We start from the raw sequence: 13,472 nt of genomic DNA on the forward strand, positions 1-13,472 counted from the left end.
GTACTAATGAGGTTTTTGAAACTCACCTCCCTGACCAGCTGGAGAACATTAATGTCATTGCAGATGACTGTCTTGAGTTGGCCAATTCAACAGAAAAAGTGGTTCACTGATGTCATCAATATTGTCCAAGAACTGTTGGAAGCATGTGTAAATGCTGAGCATTTTTATGGAGAGGAGCAGGATGCTATCAAGCAGGAAACTGTCACCAGAAAAAGCTCTTAAAAACTTAAATGAATTAGTGAAAGCCATGGAAGAGGAACTGAAGGAAGCACATAAAACTTATAACAAAGCACTGGATTCCTGACCCAGTGGATGCAAACTGATTTACATGGATTTTGTTGAAACACTTTTAAGAAGGTCCTGGAAGGTGAGAGCTTCACAAAGAGCCAGGTTCCGCATGGACCAGAGCCAGCTCAACTCGACAAGACCAGAGACACCCATGAGAAGAGTGTAGAGAACGTGGAGAACAACCAAAAGGAGCTGACTGAAATCCTGAACACCATGAGGAACTGTGTGGTCACCATAAAAATGCTGGTCAAAGGTATGAATGCCATGGGGAGATTTCAGGAGCAGTGGGAGAAGATATCTCTTTATTATTTAATTTTTAATGTTGTATAAAATCATGAATAAAAATATAATTTGACACAAAATAGGTTCATTCTATTTAACAAATATAAAGGGGTAGTGCTGTTTCTCGTCCTCTGGCCATTCTTGTCAACCTGAGTCACCCAGGTGGCCTGGTGGTGCTCCACTCACTCTCAGAACCACAGTTATGTACATAATCTTCCTTCTGCTTTTATAAATAGCCAGGGTGGTTTCCTTCAGAACCACTAGAGGCAGTATAACTAGTGCTGGCAAGATATCATCACCATGTCATTCACTACATGTCCTGGTGATGCATCACAGCACCTCTAAATAATCACAATCCCAAACTTTATTGACTCCTTAAGAATAATTTTTAGAATTATTGTTGTATGAAGGATGACAATCATTGAAACTCACCACAGAGGATTGTTATGAAGCAGCAATTAATCTATGAACTCTGAGAAAATTAGACAGTAAGATCAGGAACTGCCTCAGCAGCTGCTGTGGGCCTTCTAACGCTACACCACAGAGAGCATAATGAAACTGTCAGCATTACACTGCAGATAGACCAAGGCTCTGTAAGTGTTGTTTTTTGCCCTAAAAAATTCAAGCATTAAAATACTCCTGTGACCAATTGCCCTTTGATTAATTGGGCCAGCTCCAACCTACTGACATTATATTATACCAATCCAACTTCCAGTGACAGGTTTGAAGCCACACTTAGCCACTTAGAGCACTCTGATGCAACCATCTGAAACTCAACACACAATGTTAGTGCACCATCATTCTTATGGACTGTCACGTCGCGAGACGTAAGGGAGATTAGGATGGATGCAAGTGCAGTTAACAGTTTTATTTAAGAGACACAAAGGCAGATAAATCCAAATCCTAATCCAAAACGTGGTCAAGACAGGCAAAGGGTCTCTCAAAGGCATAAATGGGGCAAAGCAGGAATCAGGGTCGCGGTCACAGAAAACATGGTCAAGAAACAAAACAAGAAACGTAAACTTGTGTATATACAGTAGTAGCCTAAATACATGTATTCCACCTACTATACAGTAGGTAAGTATGTGGTTTCGGATGCAGTGTGTACATGTCTATAATGCACATCAATAATGTGACTAAAACAGGAGTACTCTACATGTCTTAATTCGATTTGTGTTTACTTCGAGTATGACTTTAGTCGGATTAAGGTCATCAATAATCACTGTTTCCATGCTAGTTTCTTAATCAGAGTATCGTCTCAATCGGGTTAATATCGGATTATTGTTGCCCCTGTAAACATACTGACTGTTGAGGAAGGATCTGTGACTGAAGCTGACACAGGATCAGAGCGTGACCTCAAAACGAACACAGAGTCAGGGAACAAGACCGACAAAGAAACAGGAGCATAGGACAAGTCATGAGCAGAGGCAGTGACCAAGCTAGGGGTAATAACAAAGCCAAAAAACCTAAACTGTAGCTGGAGTGGTGACAGGAGTGTGTGTGGTCTTGAGGTCAATCTGTGAATGGAGATCATCCATGAGGACTGCAGGGTCCCCAAGAGCTGAGACTGGGCTGCAAACCTGTTGAGGGCGAGGCTGGGTTTACCAAGGGCACAAAACAGCAATTATAAATAAAAGTTAGAGAAAAAAAATTGATCAATTTATTTATACCAGTGGTCACCAACCCTCTTCCTTGACATCTACCTTACTGCAGGTTTCATCTCCAACCAATATCTAACAGGCATGTTTTAGATGATCAAGAACTTCGTAAAGCAATGATTAGATGGTCAGGTGGGCACGATTATGGTTGGAGCTAAAGTCTTCAGCAAGGTAGAGATTTCCAAGAACAGGGTTGGAGAGCACTGACTTACAGCATCCCCTCTTAAAGCTCTCTGGAAATTAATCATTTTTTAAATGAGCTGCAGCAAACAGAATCTACAGTTCAGCAGCGCTGTGGTATAAAGCCGTATATAGGCAAGTGTAAGTTGCTATGGAGAAAGAAGGCAATGAAACAGCAGGCTCCACACTTCCGTTATTCTTTTTTAGTCATGAACTTCAGTGTATGAGAAAGAACAACATGTTTGTGAGTATGCATGGGTGGTTAGGGCAATTTTCACTTCTTCTTTATGTCTCTCTCTCTGTCTCTCTCTCTCTCTCTCTCTCTCTCTCTCTCTCTCTCTCTCTCTCTTTTGCCATGCCTTCCGCTCCACCTGCTGTTTTGTTTGTTTCCTCCTCATCTTCTCATCTCTTCTCATCATCCTTGTACTAGTATGTAAGTGTGTATCGCTGTATGAAGGTGCGAGCTCCGATCTTGAAACATTACACAAGGATTCACAAACATGACAGAGTCTAAAGGTAAAGTGTGTGTGTGTGTGTGTGTGTGTGTGTGTGTGTGTGTATGTGTGTGTGTGTGTGTGTGTGTGAGAGAGAGAGAGAGAGAGAGAGAGAGAGAGAGATCATGACTAAGAAAAATATCTGTTTTACAGAATATTCCCAATTATGATGATTATTTCAAACTGTATGTTTATTACTAGTAGTAGTAATAGATTATTATTATTATTATTATTATTATTATTATTATTATTATTATTATTCTACAGCTAATAAAAGTTAGTTGAGGTCGGGTTTAATTTGTTTTGTCTGTGAGTTTCTCAGCTACTCGTAATTGTTTTTTTTTTTAGTCCACATGTTTTATCTGAGTTTTATATATGTATACTTTGTCATGATATTTAGTCATTTTCATGGTTTACAATTTTTGTTAGTAGTTTTATTTTTATACATTATGAATTATACATTATACGTTATACATTATACATTATACGTTATACATGATACGTTATACATTGTACATTACACGTTGTACAATACATTACACGTTATACATTATACAATATACATTGTACATTATATGTTATACATTATACATTGTACGTTATACATGATGCGTTATACATCATTCATTATACAATATACATTATACATTATAGTTTATACATTATACAACATACATTATACATTATACGTTATACAATATATGTTACACATTACACAATATACATTATACGTACATTATACATTATATGTACTTTTGTGTTATTTCTAACAATAGACATCTGTATGTGTATGTGGGTGAGTTTTTTTTTTAGAAAAGCGGATGCTGTTTTGTGTGAAATGATGATTGCTCGGAAGGTTCTAACTGTTGTTCCCCAAGGGATATACCACACACACACACACACACACACATACACACATACACACTCACACGTTGTCTGTTGTACTGTAGTGTGCACTTCAAGTATAAAACTATGTGTTAGTTTGTGAAAGTAAGAGTGTTTTACACACAGATGTCTAAAAGGAGGTGTAATAACTCTGCTGGAGGAGGAAGTGTGTATCGGACCTACTGACATATTTTCAAAAACAAACAAAACAAAAAAAAACAACCCACACTCTCTCACACTTTTCTACACACACTCTCTAGTATGACTCTTCTCTCATTTGCGTGTGTGCATGTGTGTGCATGTGCGTGTTTGTGTGTGTGTGTGTGTAAACTATATTAAAGCTGTTGTTACATCGGGCACATACTTCTCACACCTACACACACACACACGCACGCACACACGCACAATTAGCTTTTACAAGCTGAACTCATTTGAGTTAATTAAAATATCACTTGGGTTCTGATAATTTTGTGAAGATGTTACAGACTTTATAAGACCATTCCACTGCACAACTCTGTGTGTGTGTGTGTGTGTGTGTGATTACAGTGATAAAGTAATTGTGCGTACACTACCTGACCATGGCTCTGAAAAACAACACAGCAAGTATGTGTGTTTGTATGTGTGTATGTGTGTGTGTGTGTGTGTGTGTGTGTGTGTGTAGTTTTGAGTTAGGAGTGTCAAACTGATGTGTGTGTGTTTGTGTGTGTGTGTGTGATTACAGTGATAAAGTAATTGTGTGTATGTTATTTTCAGAAGCTGAACAAAACCTGACCATGGCTCTGAAAAACAACACAGCAAGTATGTGTGTGTGTGTGTGTGTGTGTGTGTGTGTAGTTTTGAGTTAGGAGTGTCAAACTGATGTGTGTGTGTGTGGGGGTGTGTGTGTAGTTTTGAGTTAGGAGTGTCAAACTGGTGTGTGTGTGTGTGTGTGTGTGTGTGTGTGTGTGGTTTTGAGTTAGGAGTGTCAAACTGGTGTGTGTGTGTGTGTGTGTGTGTGTGGTTTTGAGTTAGGAGTGTCAAACTGATGTGTGTGTGTGGGGGTGTGTGTGTAGTTTTGAGTTAGGAGTGTCAAACTGGTGTGTGTGTGTGTGTGTGTGTGGTTTTGAGTTAGGAGTGTCAAACTGATGTGTGTGTGTGTGTGTGTGTGTGTGTGTGTGTGTGTGTGTGTAGTTTCCCGCCCAGATTGGCTGTTGTACGTGATTCCTTCTATTGCCTTTGTACTTGGATTGTTCCTGTTCTCAATGGTCTACAAAACACAACGTCGCAGAGAGAGTGAGTACACACACACACACACACACACACACACACACACACACACAGAGTTGTTTACTATCTTCAGCACACACTAATCTTTGTCTCTGTCCACAGAAGAATTTCGGCGAGTTGCTGCACTAAAGGCCATCATGAACAAAACCTCAGCAGGACATACCTACACAAGGTACACAAGGTAGAATGAACACAACTATTTATTTCCATCTAGTTCACATTGTTACAAACAAGAAGGGCTACCAGGCGTCCGGTTCCGAGCTCTGGTGTCTGGTGTCCAACTACTACGGCTAGTCGAGGAAGTCCTGCTCCAACTCAGTGGCCAGCAGTGATGGCATGTCGGGCTTTCTTTGCCCCATTTTAGTTTGGAGTTCATTTTTAATCCGACCCATTTGCGAATATGAACTTTGGCCGTGCTCTCTGGGTGAGTGGGGCACTCATTCTCTCCCCTGTCAATCACAGTGACACTAGCCAATCCTATGTGAGCTCATGTATGTGGAAGTGGAAAGATCGCTCATGTGTTAGCCTTCACCCTCCTCAGTTGGTAGCTGTTGTATGATAGACAGCTGGCTGGTGGGTAAGAACAATTGTGATGTGTACACCAATAACATTTTCTGACTGATTTCAGATTCTGTGACTTAGCTTAATTGGCCTAATTCACAATTCAAATCTTTGCTTGTCAAGGGTCCCCTTAGTGACCAGAGTCCCAGTGCACATGCCCTGTAGACCTTTAGGAAAACACTCTACTGTAGCCCATTATTCAAGGTATGACTAGAGGTTTAGGACTGGGAGCAAATTTGAGAAGGTTTGTGATATAATTTTGTGGGATTTAATAAAACGTGGCATGGTGGCTTAGTGGTTAGCATATTTGTCTCACACCTCCAGGTTTGGGGTTTCATGTGTGGGTGGAGTTTGCATGTTTTCCCTATGCTTCGGGGATTTCCCCCAGGTACTCCGGTTTCCTCCCCCAGTCCAAAGACGTGTGTTGTAGGCTGATTGGCATTTCCAATTTGTCCGTAGTGTGTGAGTGTGTGTGATTGTGCCCTGTGATGGGTTGACCAGGGTGTCCCCCACCTTGTGCCCCAAGTCCCCTGGGATAGGCTCCAGGCTCCCCACGACCCTGTGTCAGATAAGCGGTACAGAAAATGGAAGCATGGATGGATTTAACAAAAAAAGTGTGTGCATCCACTAAGTTAGCTGACATTGGGTTGCACTGGATACGCAGGATTTGTCAGGAGGCAATTTCAGGAAATCTGTCACTAATTTAATTTAATCCATAACCTCCCATCTTACCAGGGCGACTAAACCAGACTCCTTCTTCTGATCATTTTGAGCCTTTATACTGTCCTCATAGAGTGTAACAATTGGTGTTCTTTAATTCAGGTAGGTTGTTGAGCATAAAGTCGAAGTTGTATGACGTTGTATGAGGTCCAGGGTGCATTATTAAGAAAAGTTATTTTGCACCGTCAAGCTAACATCTCCTTTCCCTCTTTGTGTGCACTAACCTCTTAGTTAATCCGAGGGAGACTTTGTGCCTTCATGGCCTCATGGTTTGTAGCCCCCATGAAATACAGCAGTTTTTTTTAACTGTGATTTGATTCTGGATGTTGTGTTGAAGTGCTTGACTTGTCCCACACAACAGTCATTTGAGATCTGCCATGCCATACCGATGGATAAGCCCTGCCGGTGTATTAAGACAAGATTACATTCTGGCTCAGTCTGAGGAGGGAACATATTCCAGCATTGGAGAACCTCAAGCTGGTAAAACACTCCCCTGGAATCGTGTCATAACCACCACCTTGTTCAAATTCAACCCTTTTCAAAATGAATAAACTCCAAACATGCTTTGACTTTCACTTTTTGTGTTTTTGCTCATTTGTGCTAAGAATGTAGTTGAAAAATTGGAAAAATGTCAGAGTGTTTGGTGATGTCTGTGTGTGTGTGTGTGTATGTGTGTGTGTGTGTGTGCGTGTTTTGCAGTCAAGGACCCATGGGAACAGCCAATAAGGACTCAAGCAAACTGCACAACTCCAGCAAAACTCAAGGAAACCTTACAAAACGTAAAATATTTCTCATTGCGTATTAAGTGATTGAAATCACAGCGATGTCGGACTCTGGACTGTGATTGGTCAGAAGGTGTTGATTACTTATCTATAACAGCAGCTCTGACAGTCACACAGGTTTATATTAATGTGCTCGCTCTAAATCAGTGGTCACCAACCCTCTTCCTTGAGATCTACCTTCCTGCAGGTTTCATCTCCAACCAACGTCTCACATGCGTGTTTTAGATGATCAAGAACTTCTTAAGGCTACTGGTGATTAGATGGTCAGGTGGGCTTGATTATGGTTGGAGATAAAGTCTTCAGGAAGGTAGACCTCCAGGAACAGGGTTGGTGAGCACTGTTGGAATACATATGGTTTCTATAGTAACAGCTGATTTACAGGGATTTGTATGGCGGATGTTTATTAAATGTTTATGGAAGGAGTCTCCAGTGTTAGTACTTTGGAGCAGCAGTTAATTTTCTGATATGGGAAAGTCTTCAGGAGTGTGTGTGTGTGTGTGTGTGTGTGTGTGTGTGTGTGTGTTACTACAGAAGAAGCCCAGTCTTATGAGAACGTTACAGCGGCAATCTACAGTAATGAGGATAAAGTCAACTACTGCGTCCTTCCAGATGATGGTTAATATACTCTTTCTTTCTTTCTTTTGTTTCTTCAGAGTATTGGTGTTCCTCATACTTTTTGGAAAAATCGTTCTTTCATCCCTCCGTCACTCTCAGCACTTTGCAGCATTTATTATTTATGATGTATTGATTTTATTTGTCAACTGTGTCTGGTTTAGATTATCTCACTCCTGATGCAGTGGCAGACAAAGTGACAGAAACCAACACCACCACCTACCTTCAAGCACCTCGCAACCTTACAGACACCGGTATACACACACACACACACACACATACACACAAATACACACATACACACACACACTCACACACACATACACACACACACACACACACATACACACACACTACTCATTCCCTCTCTCGCTCTTTCTCTCTCTGTAGATGGAGAGTCGTATGAAAACATGGAAGGGTGTGTGTACGCTCATCCTCGCAAATCCACACTAAGGAATGCAATCAGCACTGAGGATGATGGTAGTCTATACTTACCACACACACACACACACACACACACACACACACACACACTCTACATGTATATATTTACAGTATAAACTGTGCTTTACTCTATGTGTCTGTAGATTATATTAACCCTGATGGAGAGGACAAACACAACCTGGAACAGACAGACACAGGTGTGTGTGCGTGCATGCGTGTGTGCGTGAGTGCGTGCGTGTGTGTGCATGAGTGCATGCGTGAGTGCGTGTGTGTGTGTGAGGCATCAGCTTTTCTTCATGTTGACTAAACTGATACAAATCGCTTTCTCTCTCTCTCTCTCTCCATCGTACATTCTCAGAGTCCTATGAGAACATGGCTGGCTCGGCATGTCCCAACGCACAAGCACACACCAACACACACACTGTGGATGAAGGTGAGACGCGAGTGTGTGAGCGGTTATGTTTACACGCACCCATTTTCCTCCATCCGAACGAATTCGGTCCGGTTGCAGATCTCTTTATATCTTCACTAAACGTTGCAATCCGATTCAAATATTCCTTTACATGTGCATTATATGTATTCCGAACAAAGCACAGAGTACGGCGTCTGTCGTCATGCCAACCGTACAACAGCGCAGAAAGAAAGACATGGACGTGACACCAAATGACCTAATAGGATTTATAGAAACATATATCAGCAACGTCCCCCCCCCCCCCAAATCTTACGCATGTTAATTAGTTCTACTGACCGACTGAATCCTCCAAACTGCATTCCCTCAAACACATCTCTGAAGTGATCGTAATTACAGACTTTTCTTCCGTCCAGTCTCTCGACAATCTTTTTGTCTTTTAGTATGTTCAACAAATACTCTGTCTCCTCCATCGACCGGTTCTTTCCACCGGACGCCATATTTAAAACGTAAGATGTATTTTTTAATATGATTGAGAAAATAATAGCCTTCAAGCATTTACTTTTTTTAAAAAAAAATTCCCCCTCGATCGGATTAGATAAGGAATAAACCACCCCTTCCAATCCGATCGGAATTTCATTCGGATCAAGCGCCATCGGATCGATAAAGGTGTTTACATGAAGGCTTTTCAGTCCGATCGAGCCGTCAATCCGATTACTATCGGATTACTTGGTTGCATGTAAACGTAGACACTGTGTGTGTGTGTGTGTGTGTGTGTGTGTGTGTTTGCATAAATATGTCCCAAAGCTGCACATTCTAAAGAATGTGTGTGTGTGTGTGTGTGTGTGTGTGTGTTTCAGGCTGGTATGAGTGCATGGACAGAAGACAAAGAGTCGAGAGACATACATAATATATTATATGAGCGAGGCGGTAAAAGGACACACACACACACACACACACACACACACACACACATATATATATATTCACTTAGAAAAATACATCCTCTTACAGTTAAAACATGAACTGTATCAAGATTATCATGGATATAAATAGCAGCTCCTTCTCCATATATGACGCTGCCAGTGATAGCAGTATGAACAGTATTATGCTAGCGGTTTAGCTCTCCTTCTAGGCGTGGCTAACGGCAGTAACCTGTTATGAGATTTATGGTGATATGCTAAGCAGAGCAGCCATTGAGAATGTGGGGTAGAGATTCAGTAACCCGTTCTTTAATGTGGTGCAGACACATCTGATCATCTAGACTTTACTACGAACTTCAGAATGTCCTCAATAGCTGCCTTTCCATCCAAGCTGCGAGTTTAGTTTGTGTGAAAAATAGGAATATCGCATAATGCATTTGCGAATAAAGCACCGTTTCCATCCCGTGTGTTCAAGGGAACAAAATCGTCACTTCTGGGGAAACTGGCGCGAAGTATCAGTACAAATGGACCTTTTTTCCTATATAACAAACGAGAAAAACGCATTATACAGCCGTTGAACTGTATAAACTGGCCACATGCGCTGAATATCCAGTCACATCAGCCAATTATCCAATCACATGATTTGCTGAGGCAAAGTCACATGACTTTTTTGACACGTATAAAGGAATTTATTCGATAAACGTGTTTCCATCGTAGTGTACACGCACGTCTTCTTATCGAATAAAAAAACGATCCGCGTCAGTTGAGCACATGCATTTTCTTATGCGCATTTTGGAGATTTTATTCGCATCTGGTGTTTCCGTCCAGTGTTTTCTTTATTTTATTTTTACGCCGAATCCCAAAATTCGTTTAAAAAGACGTGGATGGAAACGTAGCTCCCGAGTGTAACGTTCCTGTGCAACGTGTGTGAAGAGAAATTCTGCCCTCTACTGGTGTGATGTAAAATGAATAAAATATTCGACTTCTGTTCAGGCTAGTGCTAGCTAAGAATCCACTCAGGAATTAGCTGTGTTTTATTTTAGGACCGTGACATGTGACGAGTTTTATTATACAGCCTGCTGTAATTTTGTAAAATATCATGATTCTGTTGTATGACTTTAAATTGATTACTTCTTGTTTCATAAGCAATGTGACGTGTACAGTGTACTCTAGTTGTCCTGCCTTCGCAATTCTACTTTTGTGTTTTTTGTAAAAAATTGTAGACAGTGCTACATTGTAAGAAATAAAAGTCAACAGAGCACTGGACTCATCTTGTGCTCGTCTTGTAGTGAGGTGTGAGGTAAACGTGCTAACCACTAAGCCACAAAGCCGTGTAGGACATGGGAAATGCCACTGCAGCTGGACTTTGCTTTTCCATTTGACATTGTATATTTGTGTAAATATGTAAAAATGAAAACGGTAATGCACAACTTGCATTTTCGTTTGAATTATGTCACAATTTCTGTGTACACAAATACAATTTGCAACAACATGACAATCTGTTTACTTAACAGAAATACAATTTGCCATTAGTTTTGAAAATAGTCCAGAGAATACTTCCACAGATAAAGGTAAACAGCACTCTGGATGTTAACTCATTTCTGACATGTTATACATCAGAATGTGGTCTTATGTTTAATAGAATATAATTGTTGTGAAGAAGGCTTTAGGTCAGGCGGGAACACAATCGTACTGCTGAAGGAAGACCCGCTCTTTCACAGCATGGAGACATTGTGTTGGACCGAGACGTTTTAACCCCTTAAACCGTTCCCTGGACTTTAATTTCTAGAGGAAAATGAGACATTTTATACAATATAATATGATCTTTCCAGAGTACTAAGAACAAAACCCCCACTTTGCTTTGACTGGCCATTTTAATGCTGTTTGAAAACATCACGCAGATTAAAAAGACTAATGAGTGCCCTCTAGAGGTCAAATATTCCAAGGTCAAAATAAATGTAATCCGGATCAGAATGTTCCAGATTTGAAAATCCCATGCTTTGCCATCCAGGATCAAGTAACCCATCTTACTTTAGTAATGGTTTTTCACAGCAGCACTGGATTGGATCACCCTGATCCAGGTCCAAACCTTTCAGGATGACTAGTGCAGGCTACTAGCTACAGGTAGATTAACAACAGGTAGATTATCCAGCATGTAAACATCCTGTTCCTACAAACAAACAACTCTACGTTACTCACAAATACATTGGGGATGTTTTGAACACAGGTTTGAAATCATAAAAAGTCTAAATGTCCAAACAGTTAACGAAATAAGAATGAAGTTCTTCATGTGTGGAGAGTGATAAGTGACGCATTTGTTAGAAACTACTTCTGACTGGTTCGTCTCTGAGGATTGTGTCATTGTATTTAATATACAGTGATCAATAACAGTTAGAATTAAATATATTATTTTAGTTTGATATTGACAGCTGTTTGGGGGACTATTTATGGGGACATTTGGGGGATTTATACTTTATACTGATGTATACTTTATCTATTACACGGTTAAACAAATCAAGTGTAAAATATAAATTAATGTATATACTACATGATACATTGTACTATTTGATCGGTTTTAACGTTTTATTGCATTTTGTTCCTGCTGGGATCAGGATAATCCCAATCCAACTAAAACGTTTTGAACAAACTCATACTGAAGGTTTGATCCAGATCAAACGCAAAATCAGATTACATGATCTAATCTGATTTCAGAATCCTTTTTTTCTTTTCTCCTTTTGAACAAACCAGTTTGAAGATTAGATCCAATCCGATAGCCAAAATCCCGATTTGATAACTTCTGAACAACTGGGCCTTAGTTACAACAAAGACTCCGGAGAGGAGGGTCTGTTCTCCATGTGCTGGATCAAAGACACAGTATCCAATGCTAATCAGAGAGTCATAGAACCGAGAATCCACGCGAGAAGCAAACACCAGGGCAAAACCAAAAAGTTATCAATAGCCTCAGAACTAATAATAAAGATCAGCCAGACCTCACAACTACAAGGTGTATACAGTATAGCTAACGTGTGCTCAAAAAGTCACTGGAAGATATCAAGGACCCATTTTTTATAAATTCATTAATGTGTCATGATCATTGCAGCTTTGGTCATAGCACCACAAACACCCGTCACTCAGCAGTGGTTTATTCCTTACGTATACCTCAGATCTGGGTTTAGTAGAGAAAAGCGGAAAACAGTGGGCGGAGTCAAGAGCTGTATTAAATACATTTATTACATCAGCCACATATTCATCATCACTTAGACATTTCATAAGCAAAAAGCAGACAGTATGAGTACGGAACCCCAAAACAGTGTGTGTGTGTGTGTGTGTGTGTGAACATGATGCAGGCTCTCCACCTCCACCCTCTTACCCTGAAAATAAGGTGCCTCCACATTTGATTCAGACCAGATTGATTAAATCAGACAAATCTGAAGGTTCCACATCAGTTTACTGTGTTCCTGCTCTCACACACTCTATACGTGCCGTTCCATTACCGTATTAGCATGAACATACTCTGCTAAGCTAGCATCAGAGGGGTATTTATCATCCTAGGCCCAATAAACAATTTGGTGTTTCTCCAGGATGACTCGTGCTCTGCTAGCATGCAAAAAAAAAAAAAAAAAATTATACCAGATGCTCTGCTAGCATGTTAGCAGAGAGTGTGCAAGCTACTTAGCTAAGCGATTACCGAGATGATGAAATGAGCGATGCTCGGCTAGCAAGTCTAGGTGAGATAAAGGACTCTGCTAGCACTAAAACATGATAGCTAGTTAGCTGAATCAGCTGACAGGAGATCCAAAATTAACCCCTAGATCACTCACTGCACCCTACACACTTCAGAGTGATTAGCGGAAGTGGACGAGGGCATAGTATTGGAACACGAGAGTCTGTGTATGTGTGTGTGAGAGAGAGAAAGAGAGCAGGAAACAGTAAACCATGGACGTTTATACTAATGTAAAGTATGGATG

The 13,472-nt window shown here is 40.5% G+C and overlaps 1 protein-coding gene across 4 annotated transcripts; it reads left to right on the forward strand.

Annotated features, from left to right (window-relative positions):
- The first annotated feature begins 2,522 nt into the window (after positions 1–2,522).
- On the forward strand, positions 2,523–10,770 carry LOC128615599 (uncharacterized). Of its 4 annotated transcripts, XM_053637821.1 has the most exons (12): positions 2,897–2,924; positions 4,334–4,390; positions 4,541–4,585; positions 4,958–5,059; positions 5,156–5,234; positions 7,034–7,113; positions 7,648–7,731; positions 7,893–7,982; positions 8,119–8,208; positions 8,316–8,369; positions 8,531–8,605; positions 9,442–10,770. In XM_053637821.1, exons 2-12 carry the CDS (start codon positions 4,366–4,368, stop codon positions 9,489–9,491), a joined length of 774 nt encoding a protein of 257 aa, XP_053493796.1. In that variant the 5' UTR covers positions 2,897–2,924; positions 4,334–4,365; the 3' UTR covers positions 9,492–10,770. The 4 variants fall into 4 exon arrangements, with proteins under 4 accessions (XP_053493794.1, XP_053493795.1, XP_053493792.1 ...); XM_053637820.1 differs by lacking the exon at positions 9,442–10,770 and having other exon boundaries at positions 2,891–2,924; positions 5,156–5,225; positions 8,531–9,125; XM_053637817.1 differs by lacking the exon at positions 9,442–10,770 and having other exon boundaries at positions 2,892–2,924; positions 8,531–9,125.
- Positions 10,771–13,472: the final 2,702 nt, after the last annotated feature.

Source organism: Ictalurus furcatus, chromosome 12, assembly GCF_023375685.1.
Source record: "Ictalurus furcatus strain D&B chromosome 12, Billie_1.0, whole genome shotgun sequence".
NCBI lineage: Eukaryota > Metazoa > Chordata > Actinopteri > Siluriformes > Ictaluridae > Ictalurus > Ictalurus furcatus.

Coding starts and splice junctions, on each gene's coding strand:
- LOC128615599 (XM_053637817.1), top strand. CDS start 4,366: ATGGCTCTGAAAAACAACACAGCAA. Junction 4,391..4,540: donor TCTGAAAAACAACACAGCAA/GTATGTGTGTTT, acceptor TGTTATTTTCAG/AAGCTGAACAAAACCTGACC. Junction 5,060..5,155: donor AACACAACGTCGCAGAGAGA/GTGAGTACACAC, acceptor CTCTGTCCACAG/AAGAATTTCGGCGAGTTGCT.